This window comes from Tetrao urogallus (genome assembly GCF_951394365.1).
Source record: "Tetrao urogallus genome assembly, chromosome: 21".
Taxonomy (NCBI): domain Eukaryota; kingdom Metazoa; phylum Chordata; class Aves; order Galliformes; family Phasianidae; genus Tetrao; species Tetrao urogallus.
In genome coordinates this window covers 2,527,909-2,553,053 of record NC_136834.1, presented here as the reverse complement: position 1 = coordinate 2,553,053, position 25,145 = coordinate 2,527,909, and the positions used below count along the sequence as shown (strand labels likewise).

At 50.7% G+C, this 25,145-nt stretch overlaps 2 protein-coding genes across 3 annotated transcripts; both read left to right on the top strand.

Annotated features, from left to right (window-relative positions):
- Positions 1 to 7,288: 7,288 nt before the first annotated feature.
- SZRD1 (SUZ RNA binding domain containing 1) lies at positions 7,289 to 17,170 on the top strand (the record flags this gene model as incomplete). 2 transcript variants are annotated; one of them, XM_079545358.1, is made up of 4 exons in its annotated part: positions 7,289 to 7,363; positions 15,304 to 15,353; positions 16,196 to 16,450; positions 17,068 to 17,170. In XM_079545358.1, the coding sequence occupies 4 exons, from the start codon at positions 7,313 to 7,315 to the stop codon at positions 17,168 to 17,170; spliced, it is 459 nt and encodes a 152-aa protein (XP_079401484.1). The 2 variants fall into 2 exon arrangements, with proteins under 2 accessions (XP_079401484.1, XP_079401483.1); XM_079545357.1 differs by having other exon boundaries at positions 7,313 to 7,363; positions 16,199 to 16,450.
- Positions 17,171 to 20,196: 3,026 nt separating this feature from the next.
- On the top strand, positions 20,197 to 24,665 carry NECAP2 (NECAP endocytosis associated 2; the record flags this gene model as incomplete). Its single annotated transcript, XM_079545633.1, has 8 exons — positions 20,197 to 20,285; positions 21,127 to 21,227; positions 21,766 to 21,870; positions 22,527 to 22,608; positions 22,801 to 22,909; positions 23,580 to 23,760; positions 24,270 to 24,354; positions 24,617 to 24,665. The coding sequence occupies 8 exons, from the start codon at positions 20,197 to 20,199 to the stop codon at positions 24,663 to 24,665; spliced, it is 801 nt and encodes a 266-aa protein (XP_079401759.1).
- Positions 24,666 to 25,145: the final 480 nt, after the last annotated feature.

The window sequence follows — 25,145 nt, the reverse complement described above, 5'->3', positions numbered from 1 at the left end:
AAATTGTCTTTTCCTCCATATGAGACTTCAGCTCTAAAGAGAGAGGTTTCCTAAATTCCATCTGCAAGTTGCAAAATGCCAATCTCTCCCTCTTGACGCCACCACCCTGCCTGGCAAACCAGTGCTGTTGCAAGCCTGCATGCAAATCCAACATTATGCTGCCTAAGCTATCTTCCTACAGAATTAAAGCCCTGAAAGTGATGAAGAAAACCTGAGGTTCATTCTGGATTTTAACCTAAACAGAACACGTTGTGTACACTTCTCACTTTGCACGTGAATGAGAGGAAACAGTGCTGTTCAATTACAGCACGCTTCAAGTGAACGCAGTCAAACGTGTCCCTAGAATCTGTTAATGGGATAAACAGAAGGAAACCAGAAGCATCAGAGTTGGCTTAAAAGCTTAATAAAATGTTCATCAGTCATGAACCAGACCAAAGGCAAAAGCACAAGGGCCAAACCTCACTGCAGAAAGCCGTTAAGTAAGTGGGGAACTCAAGTATCCCATCTTCAAAAAGCCAAAGGCACTCACAGCAAAAGTGACTGAAGGTTTTCTTTCGCTGGTCTTATTAACCTGGAACTAGTTCAAGCTGTGGAAACCCTGCTGAAAGCTGTGAGAAGGGAGAGATGGCTGGAAAAGCACAGAAGCAGCTGCTGGAGTTCATGCATGTTGGCCAACCAACCCCACATTTAACTATGCTGGGCATTAAACAGTTAACCCTTGGTTAAAAGGCAATCCAGCCCTCTATATCCCACCCTTTGATACAAAACGCAGGCTGCTGCTTGCACACCTCCACCTCTGACATCTCAGCAACACAGCATCCCTTCACCCCAGCCAAAAACCAGAACATTGATACCGATCCCAGCTGGGCTCCAGGCACTCCGTGAGCACCCCAGTAACCTCAACCCAAATTGGGCCACTTTAGAAAACTGTTCTGCTTGGTTGCAGCGATCAGCTGCACTACCTGTGTCCAGGTTTGCTCTTAATTCTCTAACCAAAATCATCCTAAACTTGCACTTGTGAAGTGCTGCTTTACGCTCATGTACTCCCTCTGCTGGCTCCCTGCAAGCCATCAATTACATTAATTCTCACCTCAGGATTTTCCAGTAATAAAAAGAACTCCAAACTAAAGGCAAATTGGCTAGCCAGAAAGTAAGAACGATCCCAAAGCAAGCAAACAACAGGCTCTGAGACTTGAAAATGCATCCTAAGATCATACAGGAAAACGTGCCATATCACACACTGCCTGAGGATTCATCAGCACAGACAAAGCCACCCAACACACGATGCTCAAGACTTATCCAGAAGTGCCTGCAATGATTCCTCAGCAAAAAAACCTTGCTTGATAATGTCCACGAACAGATATTGGGAGTAAGTGCCATCTCCCTGCTTTCTTAAGACAGTTCAGGAGCTCACAGGCAGTGCCTGTAGAACTGCTGCTAAATTAATTATTTAGAAGAAAGCCTTAAAAACAGCACAGTGCTGCCTCCCTTCTCTTGACATCCCTTAAAGCTACCAAACCTTGAACATTGCTCAGCCTGTACACACATTTCATACACAGATTTCGGACAAGCGTACAGCTGGGCCATTAGGAAAACACACCTAAAAACCAACTGTGTTTCGAATGTATGAAAAATAAGCCTGAAAACACAACAGAAGCATCACTTCTGTATTTCAAGACATCCAGAAGCCCACTTCTATGCCTCAAGTACCCAAAAAAACCTGCGCAGGACAATGGGAATGCTGGTGAAGGCAAGGTTTGCTGCAGGGCAACCCATTGAGCAGATGCTCGCGTGCCAACCTCTGGTGCCCCCCACGTGCTCTTTGTCAGAGAAATGGAAGGATTTAATGTTTGCACAGAGCAAAGCTGCCCTGCAGCCTAATTGCACAAAGCACAGCGTTCCTCTGCTCACTAAGAAATGAAGAAACGAGCAGCCCTGAGACATCACTGAAGCGAAGATGAGCTCAGTGGTACTGACTTCCAGGCCAATAAAAGGATGCTCTGGAAAAAGCCACATATTACTGCAGGCTCAATGGCCAAGGTTTAATTTAAAATCAATATCCGCAGCTTTCAGCCCTGCTGCTGACTGCACAGGAGCATGCTGATGCAGTGCTGTCATCACTGCTAGCACGCAGGGGCTGAGGACATCCAACAGCACTGAGCAACGCTCACCTCCTGCAGCTCGTGAGATGAGCTACCTGGCCATGCCATGCACTGCTGTGAGACTCAGCAAATCAAGTCTGTTCACCAAGGCTTAGAAATACCACGTTGGAAATTCTAAGAAAAAAGACAAGAAATAGATGCCTCATGCACCTTTGCAACCCAAAATGCAAGGAACTCGTGATGGCAACTCACCCCGACCCCCCTGCTGCAGGCCTCCTACCTCACACCCCAAACACAGCCCGGCTTCCCCCAGCCCACATTTGCAGAATGGGCCACTGCTGCTCCCAAAGGCTTTTTTCCCCCTGTTGCAACAGGGAAAAAACAGGCAGCCTAAAGACAAATGCAGGAAGGGTATGCATTCAAAGTGACAGATTAAAGGTGGCAGCTCGACGGACACACGAGGAACTGGATTCAGTAATTTTAGCTCCATATGGTACAAAAGTGGCTGCTGCTCTTTGGATTTCTCATTTGTTTCTGGCACAACTGTGATGATATTGCACTCGCTTCACTTTTAAAAGCATCTGGTGACACCAGCAGAAACTGGAATGAGACGAAACCAACACGAGCAGAAGGAGAAAGTATGAGCTGCTTCTACAAAAAAACTCTATGGACTCACCTTAAACCCTCAGAACCCCAAAGTAGGTTAAACCCAGCACAGCACAGAACTGGAAGAAGCCAGACAAGCATTTCAAAACAATTCTAAAACATAGGAAGAGAGACAGCCTGTTGGAGCCACAAACAGTGGACAAGAGGGGAAAAAGTGAATGCTTGTTGTTTAATTCACAGATATCTCAGTAGGTGTTTAACTAGCAAAGATAAATATTTTTAAAATTGCCATAGAAATGGGGAAGTGAACACACTCTGCAGCACAATCCAAAGCGAATTAATTGAGGCTCTAGGAGAACATGTGCAGCTCCCAAAATAGCAAGCTCCTGAAGGCAAGAACCGCATTTTTACATCTTGCACAATCCCAAGTTTCCAGCCGCAGTTTTCGACACATCCATGTCACCCTGCTCTTCTTTTATCTAAGGCATAAGCAAGTTTGAAAGGGATTTTGACTTGAATCTCAAAGCACGACAGGAAGCAGGAGATATCTGAGTAGCACGCAGTCCTCATGTCAAGAACACACCCTGAAAGGGGCTCGCATCCAGAGCAACACTCACCCAGCACATCACCAGATCCTCTTCTCAAAGGCTTTTACCAGGGCTTGGACCAAACCTGCTGGCTCTGATGTCTCCCACAAGCAGCTATGCCTCAACCTACACCTTGATTCAAAGCAAAGGGCTTCTGGTTTATCTGTGCTCAACCTTCTGAACGTGTAAGGGCAAAGCCTGAATCGATGCTGTACAATAAAGCCTAAATACACAGGGAAAAGAACTTCCCTCGGATGCACAGCTCTGTTTACACAGAAAGTGGGAACCCTTTTCCAGACATGCTCAGTCACATCCTGTGGAAATGGCTCAAGTTGGCAGCAAGGAGAGCAGGCTGAGCTGCAGCCCCACAGCCCTTGGAAGCCCTGAAAATGTGCATTTAAAAATCAGTTGTGTGCTGGGAAAGCACAGGGAACCGAGCAGCCCTGTCTCCACATGAAGCATTCTCGAGTTTCTCCAGCAGCCAAATGGAGAAAATTGAAGCCCCAGTGAGCTCTGTTTTCAAGTTCCACGTGCTGCTGTAGATGAGAATAAAGCAACACATGCAAAGAAGTGCAATAACACAACTGTGCTGTATGCTGCTTTTCACTCCCAAGCCCTTCACGAAGAATTTCACTTGCCACTGTGGAAAAACTGCTGCTTGGGTGGAGCCACCTATCAGATAACTATCAGGTGACACAAGAAGAAAAACATACAGACATCTTCGCTATGCAAAATCACCCAGGATTTGTTCAGGCTACCTGCACTGGAGAAATTCAAGGAGATTTCCCCAGGGAACACAGCCTAAGGGAAAGCAGCAGCATTTCCCCCCTGCTCCAGCACGAGAGTAAGGAAAAGGAAGAAGAAAGGAGCACTAAGGAATAAGGAAAAGGGAGAATAGCTGTAAAGTTGGGAGAGACTCACTGCTAACACCTGGCTCAGGGGTTTGGTTCTCCAGAAGGGCAAATTCCCTGAGCCCAGGATGGAACTGCTGGGCACGTTTGTGAGGACACTGCAGCATCATCAGCAGTCCAGGGCTTTGCAAGGCCACCTGCAATGCAATGTATTGATCCAGGCTCCAGGATGCCAGTGATGACTGGAGGTGGCTGCTCTGTCATTACACTCAGGTTCCAAATTTAGGTCAGCAGCATCTCAGATGTAATGCGTTTTAAGCAGATTCACAGCCCTGTAGTATAAAGGGGAAGAATTCTACCAAGATCAAAGCTATGTGTCCACACACATAGTTACAACTGCCAGAGCTCTTCCAGCTGTAGCATAAGTCTCACTACCAATAATTAAATCCATTTGAATACAAATGACAGCCCCAGCACTCAGTGGGTTATCTTACAAACACAAAACAGCCCTAGCTTACACCATACTACAGATGCATTTCAGATGAACAAGGCTTCCCCGACTTCTCTTTTGTTCTGCCTCTCAACACGAATTAAGTTTGGCTTACAGCTTCTAGAAATGCAAAGCCTGAGCTCGGAAACCTGGAGCAGGGCCCTTCCCTCGTAGGGACACAGCGACCAAGAATAGTCTTTGCAACACCAGGAGAGATCAGCAGCGAGACAATGGGGAGCGACACGGATCTGAAGCTGCCTCCATGGAAGGGACTCAGAGCACAACACAAACAAGCCACGAAGCGAGGTGTGAGCTGCCCAGCATAGGAATTCACGGTTATTTACTGCTCTGGGAGCCCGGCTGAGGCTCACCTTTGTGTTGGCACCGATAAAGCTCAGTGCCCCTCGGGGGACAGGGGACAACACAGCACAGCTCAGCATCACCCGACCGTCATTTTGGGGAGGGGAGAAGCCGGGCTGCGGATCCCCAAAGGAGCCCCGCAATCAACGAGGGGCTGATGATGGAGACCTCAACACAGCGACGACACCCCGAGAAACGGAGGCTCTGCCCTAATTACCCCTCCCTAAATAAAGGGACGCCGACCGGGCCGGGCTCGGCCCACACAGGACCCTCATGGAGAGGTCGGCCCCACACGGGGTCCTCACGCTCGACCACCGCCCCCCGCAGGGCCCGGCCCGCCTCAAGGGGCCGCTCCCCGAGGAGGAGCCGCTCCCGCCCTGCCGTCGCTGCTCACCTGCTGGGCCGGGCCTAGGCCGGGCCGAGCCGAGCCCTCACGGCAGCCGGTGCCAGAGCCGCCGCGTCGCCCCGGTGACGGCTCGCACCGGCGCCGCCATCTTCCCTCAGCGCCGCGGCAGCCGCCGCTCTGGCCGCGGCGGAGAGGATAATGCGCATGCGCCACCCGGCCCTGTCTCACGTGATCACGGAATAAGGAGGAGCAAATAATCACGTGGGGGCTTGGTGCCATCTTGGGAAGGTCAAACCGCACGGCAGTGAGGTTTCCGTGGTGGGAGCGGGTTGCCATGTTGAACGTGTTTCAAGGGAGGGCGTGAGTCGTCTCGCCGCCATGTTGGGAGGGGAGGCAGGGCGAGGCTGCCGTGTTGGGAGAGGAGGGCAGTTGTGAGGAAAAAGTGGAAGGCCGTTTCTTGGGCTGTGGCTCTGTGCAAGGCCTGGCAGAGCACCAGCTGCTGGAGAACACAGCTTCAGTTTCCCTTTGGAAAAAGCCAGAGGATGGGTAAGAACAGCCTGACGATACAACCTTTCCTCCCATCCTTATGCAGCTCCACATCTCCTGTCTGACCCACAGGGTTGTCCCCACCCAGGCTTTCAGGTTTCAGCCAAAAGAGCAGAGATTTGAGGATGAGGACATCAGTGAGAGCTGCTGTGGGGCCATATGTGCTACTCTTGCTTCTTCGGATAGCATCCCTCAGCAAAACTACTGAGAGGATTCCAAGTGTGCCCTTCTCTGCCTTCAAGATGCCAGAGGAAAGGAAGGCTGCTATGGGGCAGGAGCCAGGGCTCACCACAGTCTGTGTATTTCTCTTCTTGAAGTTTGTAGGAAGATACCTGGTATCTGCTAGCAAGCCACAGCTCATAGATGGGGTGCCTATCTGGTGCGTTGAGGAAGTTTACAGGATTAAGGTAGAAAGGAAAGCTGCTCTAATACACTGAGCCTTGCTATTTTAGAGTGCTGGAAGAGGCACTGAAGTCTGTAGTGTGTGGATCTATGCTCTGCAGAGCTGATCCCTGTACGTTTGTGTCTTTCAAAGCCGGGAGTGGTGTGTGAGCATGTGAAGGGTGGGACAAACAGCTCAGCTTTGAAGGAAGCCTCATCAATTCAAGATGGATATTAGGAAAAATTTGTTCTCAGAAAGAGTAGGTGATGCATTGGAACAGGCTGCCCAGGAAGGTGTTGAGTCGCCTTCCTTAGAGGCGTTAAGGAATGCGGAGATGTGGCACTGAAGGATGTGATTTGGTGGGCATGGTAGGGATGGCTTGATGGTTGGACTTGGTTATATTAGAGGTCTTAATGATTCGATGATTCTAGTGAGTCTTTAGCGAGAACTGAAGGCTTTGTGTTGAAGCTATCCCTCCTGCTGCTCAGGATGATGCAAGCACTGAGAGGGTTGAGATGTAAAGTGAGATTAGTAAGGATGACAGAATGACACAGAGGCCCTTCAATGAGTTTCTTCAGCACCCAAACAAACCCCAGTCAAAGCTACCCTCCGGCCAGGGGCTTTGCCAGGCTGTGAAAGTGCTGTGATGGGAGCAGCCACAACCCCTCTGCTGGACTGAGTGCAGGCGTTGCAGTGAGAGGTAAACCCTGCTAAAACTTGGGTTCATGCTCCGCCCAGAGGGTGACGCGTGTGTTATACATGTCCTTCTCCCTACCGCCGGTCCTCCCGCCGCTAGGAGGGGCCAGCGCGCCGCCCTCCCCGCCGCATGCCCTCCCCGCCGCACGTGGCTTCCCGCAGCTGGCCACCACGCATGCGCACCGCCTCACCGTCCCCGAGGTCGCCCGCTCCCTCTCAGCGCGCAGGCGCAGCAGGCGCGCCGTGATTGGCAGAGGCTGTATCCGCGCAGGCGCACGGAGGAAGGGGGCGGGGCGCGCATGCGCTGGTCCTGGGCTGGCGGCGGCGGCGGCGGAGGGGAATTAAAATGGAAGATGAGGAGGTGGCCGAGAGCTGGGAGGAGGCGGCCGACAGCGGGGTGAGGACGGCTCCCGGTCGGCCGAGGCGGAAGAGGGGGCGTAGAGGGAGGAGTGGGGGATGGTGCGGCGGCTCCTGAGGTGGCGGCTGGCCGGGAGAGGCTGGTAGGCCTCTTAAAGGGGCCGCGGCCTGTACGGCGCGGGGCTGCGGCAGGGCTGTGGAGCCGTGCACGGTTCGCACCGCAGCATCTGGGCCCTGCTTCGCCTCGGGCCTGGCCCAGCGTACTGCCTCAGCTCTTCTGGGGCTGTTGGTACGGCCCTGATCGCGGTGAGGAGCTCGGGGCTCTTCCTGGGCAGCCCTCTGCCTCCGTTAGGCCGCCTCATGGCTTGTGGTTGGGTCGTGTCGTGCTGAGAGGCTGCAGATGGGTTCTGCACGCTTCCCTCGTGTAATAAAATCAGTAAATTTAATAGCGTGGACAAGTGGTGTGCGGGGGGTTCGTTACTCCGTAGCCTGAGAAAGAGGATTGCATCTGCTGATTGAGAGCTGCTGTTTGTAGGGAGTTCTGTGGGCTCGTTGACGCTCAGAGGGCAGAAGAACGCTGTAACAATTGGCTCTGCAGCAAGAGGGCAGCTTGGGTTTGGTCAGCGGCTGCTGCAGGAATTGGGTTACAGGTGGGGAGCGGGGTGGGGGCAAAATAGAAGCTGTAATCCAATGCCCTCATCTCTGTGAGGTGCCAGGAAGGGCTGGCGCTGCTACTAGCACCGTGATCCTGTGATAATGGGAAAACTCGCATAGGATGGAGGAGTTAATTTAAGGGCTCATTAAATTGCTTCATGAAGAGACATCGCTTGTGGCTGGGAGCTGATAATAGCTGAGGCCTAGAGTAATGGTTTAAAATTGCAGGGCTGCTCAAATCCCAGGCACCAGTTGTCTGTCTTGTTTGTCTTCACAGCTTGTACCTTTTGGTGTTCTTTCAAAACCCTTAGAAGGGAAATCTCATCGCCTGTCCTTTCTGACGCCCCTTTCCAGCAAGTCTAGGCTGCAGAGACATTACACTTGTGCCACACAGTGGGGAGCAGACATTTCTCTAGGAGCTGACATCACGCTTGCAGCTGCTTTTGCAGTTGTCCAGGCTTTGGGTGCCTGTAAAAGCACTCGGAGCAAGGAGAAAACTGAGCTGTCTCCAGCAGGAGTTATTATTGTGCAAGAGAAGACATGGAAGCTGTCTTCTAGCAGCCAAGATATTTTAGAAAGGTCATGCTGCAGCCTGCAGGAAGGAGGATCTCTGCCACTGCTGATGGCTGCAGGAAGTCAAAGCTGGGATGGACCTGTGGGGACATGGACTTGCTCTCTTCTCGCTTTCTGCTTGAAGCAAGTGGGTGCTGCTGGGGGCTCTCTGAGTCACTACAGCAATTATTGCTGCCAGGGGCAGATTCTGAAAAGGGGAACAGTGCAGGAAGGGGAGCAGACAGCGTGACTGACGTCAGTTGTTAGCAGTTGAAATATATTTGAGGCACACCTGCTTTTCTTGGTGACAAATTTGCTGCAGTGAGCAGGCTTGAGATCTGCTGCTTTAGTGGGGTGGATTTTCTATTGAAAGTGTGAGTGAAAAAAACTGTGTGCAGGGGGAGCTTAGAAGTTGGTTTGCCACCGTAATCATTATGTTGTTTTTGTCGTGAGGCGTTTGCTTTGATTTCTTTCACCTATATCTTACCTGGCATGGGTCTGGAACAGAGCCTAACTTAGAGATATGATAGCCATGGTCCAGAGGGATATGCAGTAAAACATTAAAGATAAAACCTAGCATGCCAAGGAGCAGCTTTAACTATATTCTGAACTTTGTAAGCAGTTGTGAACCTGACCAGTTATTCTTCAGACCTTTCAGCACATATTCGAGGAAATAGGAGAAATGTAGCCAAGGGAGATCTGTGGTTCTGGGTGTGTAGTTTTCTGCTAAGTCACCTGAGGGTGTTCGATGGAACAGAAAGGATGCTGAGATATTTAGTGCTCATTTTTTCCCTCTGTATGTGTGGCTCTTGGTGCTGGGCTCCTAAATCAGTAAGATTCTAGGTCTTGAAGAAGGTGCTTCTCAGCAAGAAGCAGTTTTGGGCTGAGCAGAGCTGCTGTGGCTTTCCTAGTCATTATGGCAGCACATGTAGCTTTTGTGGATTTGGCTTTACAAACAGCACTGAGACCTTAATTCACTGAGGGGATGCTGGTGCCCTTTGAAAGGGGAAAAGCCAAAATACCGGATGCAGCTTCTCTTTTGGGCTTGGTCAGTCAAAGCAGCTATAAGAAAGAGAGTTGATTTTATTTATTTTTCTTAATGCAGCTTCTGTTTGTCTTCTAGTTTTCTGTGTCATCAGAATGACCCAGTGCTTGCCAGCTCGAGGAGCAGCTCGTTTGCTGTGTGCCACCCTGTGTGCCCATACATGAAGCAGAAACCTCTGCTCCAGTAGTTTCACCTACCCCGGGAGTTTTGCAGGCATGGGGGATGTTACATCTGAGTTCTGTGCACCAAGCTGATGCAGCAGAATTTTGTGAGGCCAGCAGGTCTGGCTAACAAGGCTCTGTGTTGCACAACTGCCTGTGTACAGGTATTTGAAAAGTCTGAAACGGGGAGGTTTTGCTGTCAGTGAGTTACAAAGGGGGAACTGGTGTGTGAGTGAGCTGTCTGGGGTTGTCTAAGAGGCTGGTGGCAGGATCAAAGTGTGAGGCATCAAGGAGACAGCCTGGGTTGGTAAACATGAATAGGACTTCATGCATTGCTCATTTCTCTGTTGTGTGGCCTTCCCAGGAAGAAGGAAATGACAAAAGGGAGGTGTGTTTTTGAGCCTATTTACCTGGTTAAACCAATCGTTACACATCAGATGGGAAGCCATACTTCAAATTGGAGTGAAAACCCTGTACCCAGGGGTCACATTGAGCTGGAGGTGTGTGTGGGTAGGGGGATCATCTGCTGGTATTGCTGTGTTCCAGGAGGGTTTGATGCTTGCTGAGCTCCTTTCTGCCTTCTCTGTGCAAATGGTGGGTGGGAGCAGGCTGGGCTTCCTGCTTTGGATTTCACCCTTCAGCAGAGGCAGGTGAATCATTGGTTGCAAAGGCCTGCATCTGGGTTTTGGCTGGCGTTTCTTCTGTTGCTAAATGCGATCAAAGTACACAGAAGTCAAAAGGGAAGTATTTTGGAGCATAATGCTGTGACCTCCAGGCCGTGTAGCCTGCTGACTGCTTGTGTGATTGGAGGACAAGTCAGCAGGGTTCTGACAGCTTTCCTGTCAGGGTAGGGCTGTGCTTTGGAGAAAAGCCCTGAGGATAACTGGTGTTTTCTGCTGTCAGGAAGCAGCGAGAGGGGGGACAGCCTCACTGTGAGTTCTGTGAATATTTACTGAATATTTGCCTTAGGTATTTGTAATTGGGTAAAACTCTTGAAACTAGGAAACAAGGCTTTCTGTTCCTGCTGCTCAGCGTTGCCCAAGCAGAGACTGATAAGAAAAGAGCTTCGTGGGCTAGGAACAAACAAGCTGTGCGTGTCATAAAGCCAGCATCTGCGATGGGATGTTGCTGTGAGGCAGCATCACCTGGTAGCAGTCTCTGTTTGCTGCCAGTTTCAGCAGCACGACCTTGGTGAGCATCTGCCTGTGCCCCTGAACCACGAAGGTGGGGAGGGAGGAGAAACTGCAGCCCTCTTCAGTGCTTCCCCTTATGTTTGCCTGGCTGAGGAAGGGACCCTGGCCAGGCTTGCTCCTAAAAATATTCCTGTGTTTTGTAGCTGCTGAGGAGCTTTACCTACCTATGGAAGATATAGGTGCCACGCAGCTGAAAGCAGCTGTGGCTTTCTTGGCATCACGTTGGGTACGGTGCACTGCCAGGGTTACTGTAAGCAGAGCAACTTGGCAAATTAATTAATGGAGCAGTCTGACTCCCACTAGCCTCAGGAATTGGGAAGTTCTAGTAATTAAGAGAAGATTTATGTATCTTCAGAGGAAAGAAATGAGTCGCTAGCGAGGAGTCAGTTTGCTACCTGGGGATCATCTGTTGCTGCTCTCACTGGATGGTGTTTTCAGGGTACCTTGTGGTGCCTGTGCTCGGTGGATGAGGCTCCCACTGCGCTGACGTGGCAGGATGCAGCTCCAGACTCATTCCCTCTTTCAGGGTTTGATCTCACACTCTTGTTTTTTGGCAAGGTAGCAGGTTGTATTCAGAAGTGTCCCCAGCAAATACATCAAAAAGCACGGTTAATGTTTTTCCAGAGCTGTGCATGTGAAATGATAGCAGCTTTTGAAGAGAGCGCAGCTTCCTTTATCGGTGGCAGCTCTGAGCTCCAGTGTGGCCCGCTTGGTGAGTATCTCCTCTGTCAAGTAACTGCATTTTGGAGGCAGAGGGGAGAAATCCTGCTGCTGTAAGGCATTTTTAGGGAGCTGAAGTCTTTGCCTGTGCTGAGGCATTGTTAAAGTTACTCAGCAAACCTGGAAGAAATAAATGCCAGCAGTTGCTTTGTTATTCCTTTCCCACCAGCTTGGAGTTGCTGCCTTTCGGAGGTCTGGAGATCTTTAGCAGAGGGGTAATTATTTACAAATATCTGACATGCCATCGTTATTCCAACCAAGTGCTTGAGGCAGCAGTCAGGGTTAACTTGGGGTTCTCTGCTTGTGCCTCACTTCAAACTGTGATTCTATGAGTCTGCCTCAGGAGCACTGAGTCTAAATAGGTTTGTTTGCAGTCCTCACCTAATTGCTTTCCAGGAGGCACAGTGATCCTCACATGCTTTGCTGTTTGTTGTTTTTCTTCTGGGCTGGAAAGTTGGTTGTGATGGGACTGGAGCTCAGCTTCCATTACGTCCTCATCTACAAATGCAGTTTAAATGTCAGAGAACAGTGTCTTCTCCCTGCTGGCTGCTGGGTCCCTTTTAGCATCTAGACATAATAGCACTAAAAATAGTTTGTTGAGATTCCCTGCTAATCTTTGAGAAGGGTGTTTATAAAAGCACAGGGGCACGAATGATGCTTAACTTTTGGTTATAAATATGCTTGTTTGGGGAATGAAAGCTAGGAGAAACTCCTTAATGCATCCTCACCATCAGAAGATTAATAACTGGCTTTGTACAGCGTGACCTGCCCAGCTTCTGTGCAGCTTGGTGTCCTTGAGTGCCATGTGGGCTCCCCCCTCCTCTGCATGCATGCCTTTTGCTTGTTGTAGTGCTTCTGGCACTTGGGCCATAAGTCAGGTTCTAATTTTATCTTGTTATCCACAGCTCGATGGCAATGCAACATGAGATAGAGCAGTGCAAACAGAATGACATCAGCAAGCAAACAGATCTGCTGGTTTTGCTTCCTGAGCTTGTGGCTGTGTGCAGCGTGACCCCTGTTGTGAGCTGCCAACTGTGTCTCTTCCTAATGCCTTGGGTTGCTTTGGTGATCAAGGGCTGCCCATTTGAGTGGATAATGCTCTGCAAATTTGAACTCCTTCATACCTATAATATCATAGACTCATTATGGTTGGAAAAGACCTTTAAGATGAAGTCCAACTTGTCAGCCCATCACCACCGTGCCTGCTGAAATATAGTTCTGTTAAGCATCACGAGTTTGCAGTGATGTGGCTTTTGCTTAGGAAAAGACAGCATCCATGTCCTCATATTATGGCTGCCAGAGGAGCAAGGCAGCAGAAGTGCCAAGCACTTGGTAGTGGTAGGAAAGGGAAAATCTGGGTGAAGGACTCATTTAGGGTGTTCTGATGGTAGGTTTTGAAGGATTCCTTGGGATACCCTTGCCTATGCTAGGTAAATTAGAGCTGTGTTTCTTTCTAGACGAGGAAGCTGTAGGTTCTGGCAGCAGAGAATGTAGGCTGGACGTCCATGGTGCATGAGAGGTTGAAGAGCTGCCCAGCAGCACTCAATCACTGTGACAGCCACATTAATCAGAGTGTTTTTCAGGTGATGGGGTTGAAATGACGCTTTGCAATGACAGGATCTGGCCATCTGAGGTAAAGAACGTGGCATTAACCCCAGGACTGAGTCACAGAGCCTACAGGAATGCAGAAGCATAGCTGGGAAGGGAAGAGAGGAGAACAGAACCGGATCTTCCTTATGGCTCTCTGCGCCGTGGGCAGAGTGCTGTACAGCCAGCATTGGGCTGAGGGTTGACGTGCTGGTTCTGATCTCTGTACCTGCTGCATGGCACTGGAAAAATCCTCCTCATGGTATGAATGAGTGGAGATTATTGGGGGTTTGCACCCTACAGCCCTCACCAACATGGGAGGTATTTATGAAGGGGTATCTAAAGAAGCTTCATTCCAGACAGCCCTGGAGGGGTACAGCCATGTGTTCAGGTTTGATAAAATGTTCTATAGTAGGATGTAACCTCTTCTGGTGGAGGGTAGACAGATGAGCTAACCCCCTGGCCTTGGTTTGGCTGTCATTGTTTGTTGCTAGCTGCTCTAAATCACTTCCATCCTTGGCCAGGATATCCGCTTCCCTGCTGCCTTCCTGGCTGGCCGTTCCTCCATCCACGTGGGCAGGAGGCTCCATCCTCCTGAGCAACTTTGGGGTGGGATTTTCTTCTGAAATTTGAGCCTTCTTGAAAGGGAAGGAAGCTGCAGGTGTGTTTGCCCTCAGCAGGGGGATTCGTTGAGATTTGGCCTTCGGCTCAATGTTGTGTTTTATTCCTAGGAAACGAATGTGGCTTCCTCATATAGAGCTGGGAAGAAAATTCAACGTCTCACCCAACAAAATCTTTGAGAAACAACTCAGAACTGTGTTTTTCCAGCTGGAAGGTGCTGAGGGCTGCATGACCATGAGTAGCACCACGCTTTGGTGGTGTGTCATGGCTTGCATTCATTCCTTGTTCACTGGGGAGTAACTGCAAAGAAGTGTAGGAGTGAGGATGTGGGGCAGTGCAGCTCCTCACCACGCTGTGCATGCTTCTTGACAGCAGGGCAGGCTCTGCTGGCAGCAGGCTTGTGGTGTAGTTGAACAAACTGACCTGGAAAGCAGAGTGACTGCATCCTGCCAGGAGCTTGACCTTTCCTGCAGCATTACCAGTTATCAGATGGTAAAACTGGGACACTCCCAGCTACTTTTTTCCCTCTTTACTGACAGTTAAATAAAACGCATTGCTGTTTTGGAAGCTCTTTTATGCAGTCTGCAGTCATGGGGATCTAAAGGCCATGGTGAGGTGCATCTTGTTGGGATAGGTTACTTAGAGACCAGAGGGGCTGAGAGCTTTATTTTTCTGTTTAGCAAAGTTTCTTTGTGTAATGGCCCCAAGTGCAAAACGTAAACACCTTTTGTAAGACAGGTGCAAGCTTTCGACAGAGGTCAGCAAGCTTACAGCCACACTGTTGGCTCTCAGGGTAATGAAGATTTCTTTCCATGTATTGATTGACTTGGCAGCTCTGTTGCAAAAGCAGAGAGGCATAGGAGGAAAAAGCATGGTTGGCTACTGCAGCTCGGTGAGTCTCTGGGTGCAGGTTGGGCAGGGCAAGGATATTTTGGTGAAGGCGGGTTCTCGCAGCAAGCAGCAGGAATGCAGACCTGCTGGCTAGTCCTCAGGATGGCTGCAGGCTCCATGTCTGTGCTGCTGCGTGTCGTCCCAGCTGCTGCTTCCAGGGGTTCTTTGGCAGGGAGGTCTGGTGCCAGTGCCTGCTCCACCTGGGAGCACCTTGCTGAATGTCTCTGGAGCTTTTTTTCTGCCCATAACAGAGCTTTCTTACAGCTGAAGTTCTGAAAATGAAAATTGCTCTCCAGGGGAGATGAACACCACGCAGCTGCCCTTCCACCCTGCTCTGCAACTTCAGCCTCCTGTAGGTGTATTCATGGGTGCAGTGAATGAAGGGGCTTTGCTTTCCTCTGCAAGCCATCCTCAGGTTGAGAGGCGTTCTGTCTCTGTCTTTCACAGTGAGGCATCACTGTATCAAAAAGGGAAACAAAGGTGTTCACAGGCAGATTCGTACTCTGATCTCAAAGATGAGCCTTCACGTTTTTGTTTTTTCTTCCTTCCTCTGTAGGAAATAGACAGGCGATTGGAAAAGAAGCTGAAGATCACACAGAAGGAAAGGTAACTGCTGTCGGTGTGGAAGTGGAATCTGTAGTGGTGCCACCAGGGGGCCCCTCTGGTCTGTAGCAGAGTAATGGAAAGGTTCTTAGGAGTGATTTTATTTCGGAGCTGGGTCTCCCAGACTGGCTGTAGCTCCAGCTATGGTGAAGCCCTGTAAGAAAAAGGCACTCAGAGGAAGAAATGAGTGAGTCAGGTAATCGCAGCTTGTAGCCTAAATTGGCTCACCATGTCTTGCATCAGTAAGGCTTAATTTTCCTGTTAGTTTGGGTTGGAGTGGGGGTGTCTTGCCTCCTAGCACAGGTACATCTAATCACTTCTGAGGCATATTTTTGTTTGTTTCCTTTTGATTGCTAGCACACCGCTTAGAGTCACAGTATTGTTTCTCCATACCCATGCAGAAAAGGGTCAGTGAGAATTGAAACAGGCTGGGGCCAAGGTTGGCTCTAAGGCCTGGCAAGGAGTGGAATTAAAGTGCCTACACCAATGCCTTTGAAGATGTGTAAACGCTTTCTTTTGGAAAATCTTTGGTGAATCAAATCAAAAGTCAAGTTATCTCTGCTCAGAGTCTCCTTTGGTTGAGTTTCAAGATGTTGAACGCATCAGAGGTTGGTGTTTTCTGCCCCTTGCTGAGCTAATCTGCAAACCTGCCTGCCTCTAGTTTAGGGTTACCAATACAACAAGGTCTCTAATTGTTACAGCTGCCTCTTAGTCACAGGAATGACATTTGGCTGGGAGGAAGCCGCATACAGAATTAACAGCAAAGCGTGCTTGAGTGAAAACAAGCGCTGATCAAATGCCGTGCGTTTGTTGTTTGTTGCTTTTTTTTTTTTTTCTTCAAGCAGTAGAAAATCCAAATCTCCTCCTAAAGTGCCGATCGTGATTCAGGACGACAGCGTTCCTTCAGGTCCCCCCCCCCAGATCCGGATCCTGAAGCGGCCGGCCACCAACGGTGTGCTCAGCAACCCCAACTCCACCACCAGACCGGCGTTCCCTGTCAAGTCCCTGGCACAGAGGGAGGCAGAGTACGCCGAGGCCAGGAAACGAATACTGGGCAGCGCCAGCCCTGAAGAGGAGCAGGAGAAACCCATTCTAGATAGGTGAGAGCAGACTTGGCACTGGGGGCGGGAAAGTGACGGCTGTGTGCGTGCTCTGTGCAAATACCTTCCAAGCAGGGGAAAGAGGAGATGTGCTCCTTGTCGTATTAAACGAGGCCAGCCAAGGAGAAAGGAGCGTTTTGTTTGTAAACAGCAACTTACCGTTCGGATTTTTGGCAGCTAGAGGAAGTGCTTGTGCCCGATAAGGCAATAAAGGTTATCTTAAATCCTTGAGAGAGCAAGGTGGGGATATAGAGAGGAGTGCAAGCAACTTTGACACGACATAAAACCTCAGCAAAGACAAGGAAGGCTTGAAGGAGCTGCTGTCATCAATGGGAAAGTTGAAAGTAAGCACTCTGAAATGAGTCCAGGTTGTTTAAGGCCTTTCCTTTGTAGTTGTAGTGTGGGTCTTGATCACTTGGGAACAAGACTTTGAAAACTTCAGGGAAGAAATGAAGCATCAGTTTATTTTTGATCGTGTTCCCTTATCCCAGGGAGAAATGCAGCAGGTCTGCAACAGTCGTCCTGCAGCTTTCCACCAAAGCAAGTAGAGGAGTATCTGAATTACACGCCTTACATTCCACAGATACATTGCTTCGTCCTCTGCTTTCTCCCTGCAGGCCAACGAGGATCTCCCAGCCGGAGGACATCAGGCAGCCCAATAATGTGATTAGGCAGCCCCTGGGCCCCGATGGTTCACAAGGCTTCAAACAACGCAGATAAGCGTGGGCATGAGAGGATGCTGCAGAAAGCAGGGTCAGCCGCCACGGGTCGCACTGCTGTGGCGGACAAATGGACTTGAGCAAAGGGAACTACCTGGTTTACTTGCACTGTGATCCCCTTTGCTCTGCCCACTGTGACCTCCAACCCCACGCACTGTGACCTCCCTGCTCCACGCACTGTGATCAGCAAACTGACGAGGGCTGTCCCCAGTCACTGTAAGCAGGAAGGGGAGGGGAGGGTAAAGGACTCGGACAGGTGCAAAGAGTCATGTGTGCCACTTTGGTTCAAGCTAGTGCCAGCAATAATGTTTGTTGTACTTGTAACCTGGGATTTAGGAAAAAAATGGGAAGCCTCCCCAGACACACATTTTGTCTTCATCGCTTTAAGAGCAAGTTCTGTTTCAAAGGATATCTTTTGATTTTTTATTTTTTTTTTTCCTTTTGTTTTCTGTTTGTGTATCGGATTGACTTTCAAGGGAGTGCATGGAAAGGGTTTTAACTGTTTAGTTTGTTTTAACTGAGAGAGGTAGCTAAGTGTTTGAAAAGGAACTTCACTGAATTCCTGCAACTTTAGTGGTTAGGGTTTGACAAGCTTAGCTTCTCATTCTGTGTTTCTACCACTGCCAAGCAAACTGGACTCTGAGATGCCCAGCCTTTCTGCTTGCCATGGCCTGGGAGCCAGTGGAGTCCAATGACCTGGTTTGTGTATTGCACCTGTTAAAGCTTGGCTAGTGTTTTCTGCTGGCTTGAGGGGGAAAAAAAAACTTTAAATACATCTTTTTGTATGTGGAGAGAAGGGAATGTAGACAGATCCCATGAAAATGCCTGCTGTTTGGTTACTGCTTGCAGCAGAGCTGATCTGCGGGGAGCTAGGGCTCTGTGACACCTGGACGTGCAGGCTAGGAGGGTAATAGTGCTGCGTGGCTTTCATTTGCTCCATGAAATGAACCCATGGTGAAGAGCTGCGTTCCGTCCAGCCTGCGTGGTGGCTGATGTGACGGTGGGGAGCGGGACGGCCGCTGCTCCAAAGGTTGAAACCGAAGTGGCTTACAATGGACTGAAGACTCTGATCTCTGTTACGGTACGAGCCGGTGCTGTACCTGATACACACGCTTCTAGAAATCACAGACATTTAGGAACAAAATGTGTTCAATCAAGTCTGGAAACCTCCCCATCGTCGTACGCTGTGGGTGGTAACGGCCAGCTTTCCGCTGGGCTTCAGGGAATGGATTGCTCTTGCTGCTCCTGCTCCCACGAAGAGGCAGGATTTCAGGCAGCTTGTAGGCTGAAAGCTTCCCAGGATGGCGGCGGTGGTGGAGAAGAGCCATGAGGAGCTGGTGTGTGTCACAGGATGCTATTGAACGTGGATGCTTCCCCCGTGCGCAGTGCTGTCTGTCCTAATGCACGCTAGACAAAGCTGGCCTATCTTGATATTCCTGTCTCCAGGGATTAGATGAACACTAAGGCTCTTCTTGGAGGGGATGTAAGGGGCAACGTCAGGCATGGAGGCGTTTCTGCGTGTCGTGAGGACCTCGACTGTTCATTCAGCTGAAATGGCCGCGGGCCGGCGGATTGCTGCGTGCTCAGTACCTAGAAAATACTGTTGTTGGCTGTCAGAGGATTATTCTGTACGGGTGCAGTGTTGCCAGATGCTTTGTGCTTGGCAGATATGGTAAATGAGCAAACCTGATGCCTTCTGACTGAACAGAAGTGACTGTGCCATGCCATGTTGTATGGGAAACTCCCATCTGGAAAGACGTGGATGGAAACACGGCTTAAAAAAAGGTAAAATAAAACTACCTGTGTACAAAAAAGAGATGGCATCTGCTAGAATGTCAGTTGGCTCCTTGACCCTGTGTCACCCTCCACGTGAGTTCCCGGAACCCTGAGTGACTGGCGAAGGAGGGTGACGAGGTGGGAATGGCAGAAGCCTCGTCCCACCAGGATCCCGACCCATCTCCGTGGCTTTAGAAGCTATAATCTTGCTGCTTACTGAGCTCCCTCTCAGGCTGGAGGCGCGTCTGTGAAACTGATTTATTTGGGGTGGGTGGGAGCAGGAGGGGAGAAGGACATTAGCAATAACTGTAGTCACCGCACCTTTCCTTAACAACCGCTCGATAGCTTCTATTCCAGAAGGCTGGCAGCTGGCACAACAACCCCGACCCCAGCTCCTGGCGTAGCTTCCCGCTACCTTGCCAATGTTAGATGTCTCCTCCCGTCCGTCAGGTGCCTACCACCCTTCTCCTTGCACACCCGACCTTGTTCTCCAGCACTGACCGTGCGCCGATGCCTCAGCCGTGGCGGCTGCTCCCGACCTGCAGGCAGGGCGAGACGGCGGTCGCGGGGCACGCGCCTTCTTTCGTGGGGCCGAGAGCTTCTCCCGCCGCCCCGTCAGAGCGCGCCCGAGTATGCAGAGAAACATTTTATAAATTGTATTTTCAATAAATGTGTTTAAACTTTTTCACGGCCTGTTTCCGTCTCGTCGCTTTGCAGCATCCCTTTTTTTCTCCCCATTCCCCGGAATGGGAACCCCAAAAATCCATCGGCTGTTGTTGGCCATGGTAGCGTTTGTGTCACCTTGTGGGACAGCCGGTGTGGTTTTCTGAGGTGCTATGGATGAGATGAGGGACATCTGTCCTCTTTGGGCTACAAGGGCTCTTGGGAAGGAGAAGCTGAACTTCCAAGCACAGGGATGGGAGCAGGAGAATTTTGGGGCTGGGCTGCTCTCCATGCTTTGCTCAGTAACGTGAGGAGAGGCTGTGGGGCTGGCTGAGCCGGGGAGGAGCAGGATGGAGTCCTTTCTCAATGTTTTTATTTTAAGGTGATTTAGGGGAAAAACGTGCCTTCAGAGCGCGTCCCGTGCCTTGATACCGACCACTGCCTGCAATGCACCTCCCGCCCGGCAGGAGGCGCAGTTGCGAAGCGGGATGCTCAGCCCGCACCGGAAGTGCTTCCCTTCCTCCTCTCCCCGCCCCGAGGCGGGCGGTACCATAGAGTCGCCGGCGCCCTTCCGTCGTGCTGGCGGCCATGGAGGAGGACTACGAAGCGGTGCTGTGCGTGAAGCCGGCCGTGCACGTCTACCGAGTGCCGCCGAGGGCCTCCAACCGCGGCTACAGGTGCGGTGCGGCGCCGGGGGGTGGGCCTGGTGCGGCCTTGGGGCTCTCGCAGGCAGCCAGGCCCCGCCGTTGGGCTGCAGGCCCACTCAGCCCCGCTGCGAGGGGAAGTTGAGGGTTGTTGTGCATGGAGAAGAACGATAGAATCACCGAGGTTGGAAAAGGCCTCCGAGGTCATCGAGTCCAAGCGGCTGGGAAGGCTGCGGGAGGGCTTATAACGGCCTTTCGGTGCCTGCAGGGCTGAGAGGGAAGCCGGGAAGGGCTCTTGGACAGGGTTTGGTAGTGGCAGGACGAGGGGAAATGAAATAGGGAGAAATTCTTCACCCTGAAGCGATGATGCCCTGGCATAGGCTGCCCTGGGAGCTGTGGATGCCCCTTTTTGGATGTATTCCTGGCCAGGCCGGAAGGGTCTTGGGCAGTATGAGCTGCCGGATGGTGTCCCCATGATGGGAGATTTCCAACCCAAACCACTCTATAATTCTATGAAAACGGAGATATTCCACAAGGATCCCCTCACCAGCATGGCTTGCGTTGCCCTAACGCTGTTTTCAAGCTGGTGATTCCACAGAAGGGGAAGTGAAACCTTTCTGTACTGTGCAGTGCAGAACTATGGGTCTGTTCCCCAGTGCTTCTGCAAGTGGTCAGCAGATTTGGGGTGAGATGCGAGGTCTCGTGATGCGTGCTGCCTGTCTGCAGCAAGCCCAGGTGCAAGCAGGTTCCCTCACATGCTGTCTCACTTTGTGAGGCTTTGTGATACGTTACCATGCCATAAAATTGTCTCATTGCTGCTGCCTGACGACCGCAGGGGCACTCAGAGGTCAGTCACCTTTTCCTCTCCCTGCAGAGCTGCTGAGTGGCAGCTTGACCAGCCAGCATGGAGCGGCAGGCTGCGCATCACCGCCAAGGGCAAGACTGCCTTCATCAAGCTGGAGGACAAAACCTCAGGTGAGGAGGAGGGGCTGCAGCAGAACGGCTTTCCTGTCACCCCAGGGGGGCGTTGGGCTGCTGGCGGGGCAGACCTGAGCATGGTGTCGCTGCAAAGCAGCTGTGTGTTGTTTTTTGAATCCATCTGCTGAGCGATTATGAGCTGGTTTGTCACCTCCAGAGTGTGGTGCCATGTAGCACCAGATAGTGGGAGGCTCCTTTGTTGAGCATTGGTAACTGAGCCAGGAAAAGCGTTCGTGCCTACGGCTGGGGAAGTTTTATCTGGTGGAATGAAATGATGTGGATCTGCCAAAATAAGGCAAGCAGGATCTGATCTCTCTTCCTCCAAGCTTCCTGTCATCACAACAAGTCACTTGGCCAGTTTTTCCATCTCCTGGATTCTTAATTGCCTCCCAAGCTGCTGCTGCAGAGGAAGCGGGTCGTGTTTACCCATTTCTTGCATGCAGGCTGCTGCCTTTATGTTCATCCTCACAGCAAGGAGAGCGGCATTGATGTGCTGCACTGGCACGTTAACTCACACCTGCTTCTCTTTTTTCAGGAGAGCTTTTTGCCCAGGCCCCCGTGGAGCAGTTCCCTGGCATTGCTGTGGAGAGTGTGACAGACTCCAGCAGATACTTCGTCATCCGGATCGAGGATGGCAACGGTGTGGTGCTGCTTTGGTGCTGGCAGAGACAGGCCTGGGGGGGGAGCAGATCTTGAAAACACTCAGAGCTTGTTCTGAGTTCTTACTGGTGAATGATTCGTGTGGTTGAGAGCTAAATAGTCCCTGCCTGCAGTGATGAATGGACAGATCACCTCTTCATGCTCTGCCTTTTGCTAGTAAAAAAAAAATCTTTTAATCTACTAGTTTAATCTACTGCTCAGCATGCAGGACACACCTGTGTGTAGGACTGTCACTGTGATGCCAGCCTCTGTGTTGATTCACTTACATGAATTTTAAAGCTGGGTTTTGCTAGTTCTTTAAATCCAATCAAGCTGAAGTGATGATGTAAACACAGCTTTGCTAACTGAACGCGTGGCTGCAGTTTTCTTCCAGCCTCACGTTACAGCCCTGCTGACAGTGTAACACTGCTTTCCCTGCTTGGAACTTGCTGGCTGTTCCTTTCTTTGTAGAAGGAAGAAAGAAATGCAGCTCCAGTCCTAACCTCAGCCCTGCTGTCATCAGAATTCCTCTCAGCTCCAACTGGAGGAGCTGACAGTCGCAGGGGTGTGAAATTGGCTGTCCCCCCACTTCTGGGCTGCATCCCTGGCTTTTACCCTGTTTTGCATTTCTAGCCTTTACTCTTCCTCATTCCCCAGGCCGCCGTGCTTTCATTGGAGTTGGATTTGTGGATCGAGGGGATGCTTTTGACTTCAACGTCGCTCTCCAGGACCATTTCAAGTGAGTTGGTGCCTCTCCTTTTGTCCTCTTGACTTGGTGGTTCCACGTGGCGGCTGCAGGTTTTCGCTCCAAGTGCTGGGGGTGAGGAGCTGTTTGCTCCTGGTTCACTGTGCCCAGTTCACTTGAATTGAAGCGTAGTGCAAAGAGGGCTGCAGCTTACAAGTCTTTTTCCTTTTTCCTGCCTTCCTGCAGGTGGGTGAGGCAACAGAACGAGCTGGCCAAGCAGGCTGAAAACCCTGACCAGGCACCCAAACTGGACCTGGGCTTCAAGGAGGGGCAGACCATCAAGCTTAACATCGCGGTGAGGTTTTTTGCTGCTCCGGATGTTTCCCCTTGTACACTTCATAACCTATAAAAACGCTGCCCTGTGGCTTTGGTGATTGTCCTGAAAGACTGAAAGAGAAACAGCACCAAAACCCTTCCTTTTTTTTTTTCTTCTTTTTTTTGCAGCGTTTTGGGAAATGAAAGCATCAAGAATGTTCTGTTAGCCTCTTTTGTTAGCCTCATTTCTTGTTAGCTGTGAAACACTGCTTCTTAGAGATGCAGACTCCAGCCAAGCTGTCTGCCTTCACGCTCAGCCCTCACAATCTGTTTTTCCCCTCTGCTGTGGTTCGTGGCATAAGAGGAAGCAGTGGCTTTCTCATGAAATCCCCTTGCTAAAGGAAGCCTGGTGCAGAGCTGCTCATGCCCTTGCTGCCTGCAGTGATTTGTAGTGGGGTGTCTTATGGTTCCCAGTCACAGAACCTGGTCTGTGCCTACGTGGTGGGGATTCACAGATGAAGACATCTGTGGTTCAACACCTGTTGCTGCACCAGGAGAATGTAGCACAGCGATCTTTTTCCCCCAGAACAAAGCATCTGAGCTGCTGGGCTACTTGAAAGCATTGGCTGGGAGGAAGAAGTAGAATCACGCTCTGATTCTGGATTTAAACATGGTTCCACCTGAAGTTTCCCTCTCGTGTCTCCTTTCAGAATATGAAGAAAAAGGAAGGAGCAGCAGGGAACACCAGGCCACGTTCTGCAGGCCCTGGGGGGCTGAGCTTGCTCCCACCACCTCCAGGAGGAAAATCTTCCATGCCAACTCTTCCTTCTGGAGAGCAGCCACCATCTTCACTTCCCCCACCTACCCGGCTCCCTGGTACCCCCATCACAGGTCTCTGTCTTACAGAAATGGCTGCAGGGCTCTTTAGATTCAGTTTTAACTGTTGAGATGCACATAGAAAGACCTTGATGTTCCTCTTGAGCTGCAAGAGGAGAAGGTGCTGAAGCCCTGTTGGATGAGGGGAACTGAGGCACTGAGGGGAATGGGATCACAAAGCCATCCTGCTTGTCTTAATATCCCCTAACTGTTCAGAGCTACTCTGTGTTTCATGATTGTTTGGGAAGTGTAAGCTTTGCACACATATTTTGCAAGCTGAAAGCACAGCGTGTTTAGAAAGGCCCTGCATGAATCCTGGCCCGGCCTGTCACCATCCGTGTGCAGCACTGCAAAGTTCATCTTAAACCCCAGTCAGGTTGGAACGGTGAACTGACTGCATTCGAGCAGTGGGTGTGTGGAAAAGCAAAATAGCATCTTCTTGAATGCAGAGAATCTGGGAGGAATCATTGTCAGTAACAGTTTTCCTTTTTCTCCTCTCTCTCTGGCTCCTCTGGCTGCTGCAGACTCCCTGCTGTCCTGGCCACAGCCTGCTGCTGCTCCTTCTGCCCCTGCCACCGACGTCTGGGGTGACTTCACCAAAGCTTCAGGGTGAGGCCACGTGGGGTTTGCAGGTTGCTTGGGCCAATGCCTGCAGCGTTAGAACCCAATCCTGCTGGTTTTACTCTCACTAAAATAAGATTTTGAAAGGTGAGAAGCTGCTGTGCCTGGCCATGTGTGGGGGAGAGTTGTGGATTGGCACCAGGCGACCTGTGCTGCCGCTCCTTTTAGTGTCTGAGCCCTGCTTTTTTAATGTCTAAACCCTCTTTTCTCAGTGTCCAAACTCTCTTTTTCTCTCTCTTTCTCTCTTCAGGTCAGATTCTAACCAGACACAGGCAAATGCAGGCTGGGTGCAGTTCTGAGCCAGCTCCTCACAGGCACTGGAGGAAGATTGTGCCAATTTCTGCAGGACCAAAGCAGCAGTGGGAAGTGCTCCTGCTGCTTAAGGACACCTCACTCGTCACTTATGGTGGCATTGTACTCCCCTGGCCCCCTCTGACAAGAAACAAGACCCCAAAATCTGATGCTGGAGTTGAAAAGCAGAAATTGGTGCTGGTTGACCAATGAGCACGTGCCTTACCAAATTCCACGCCAGCACCCTCAGAGCTGGGGGCCTTTTCTGGGTATTTTGTGCCTGGATCACTGCAAACCGTTGAGGCTTCAGTGACCTTTCTTGTGTCTTCTTTCCTTCCTTTCTTACTGCACTAGCAGGGCTGCAAAAATGTGGCAGCTTCGTGGCACCCCGTGTCCCTTTGGTGACGTGAGAGTGCTCAGGGCACTGATAGAGGACTCAGCTGGCAGCGCTTTTGCTGCCCAATTTGGGCATTTTTCTCTCAATTCTG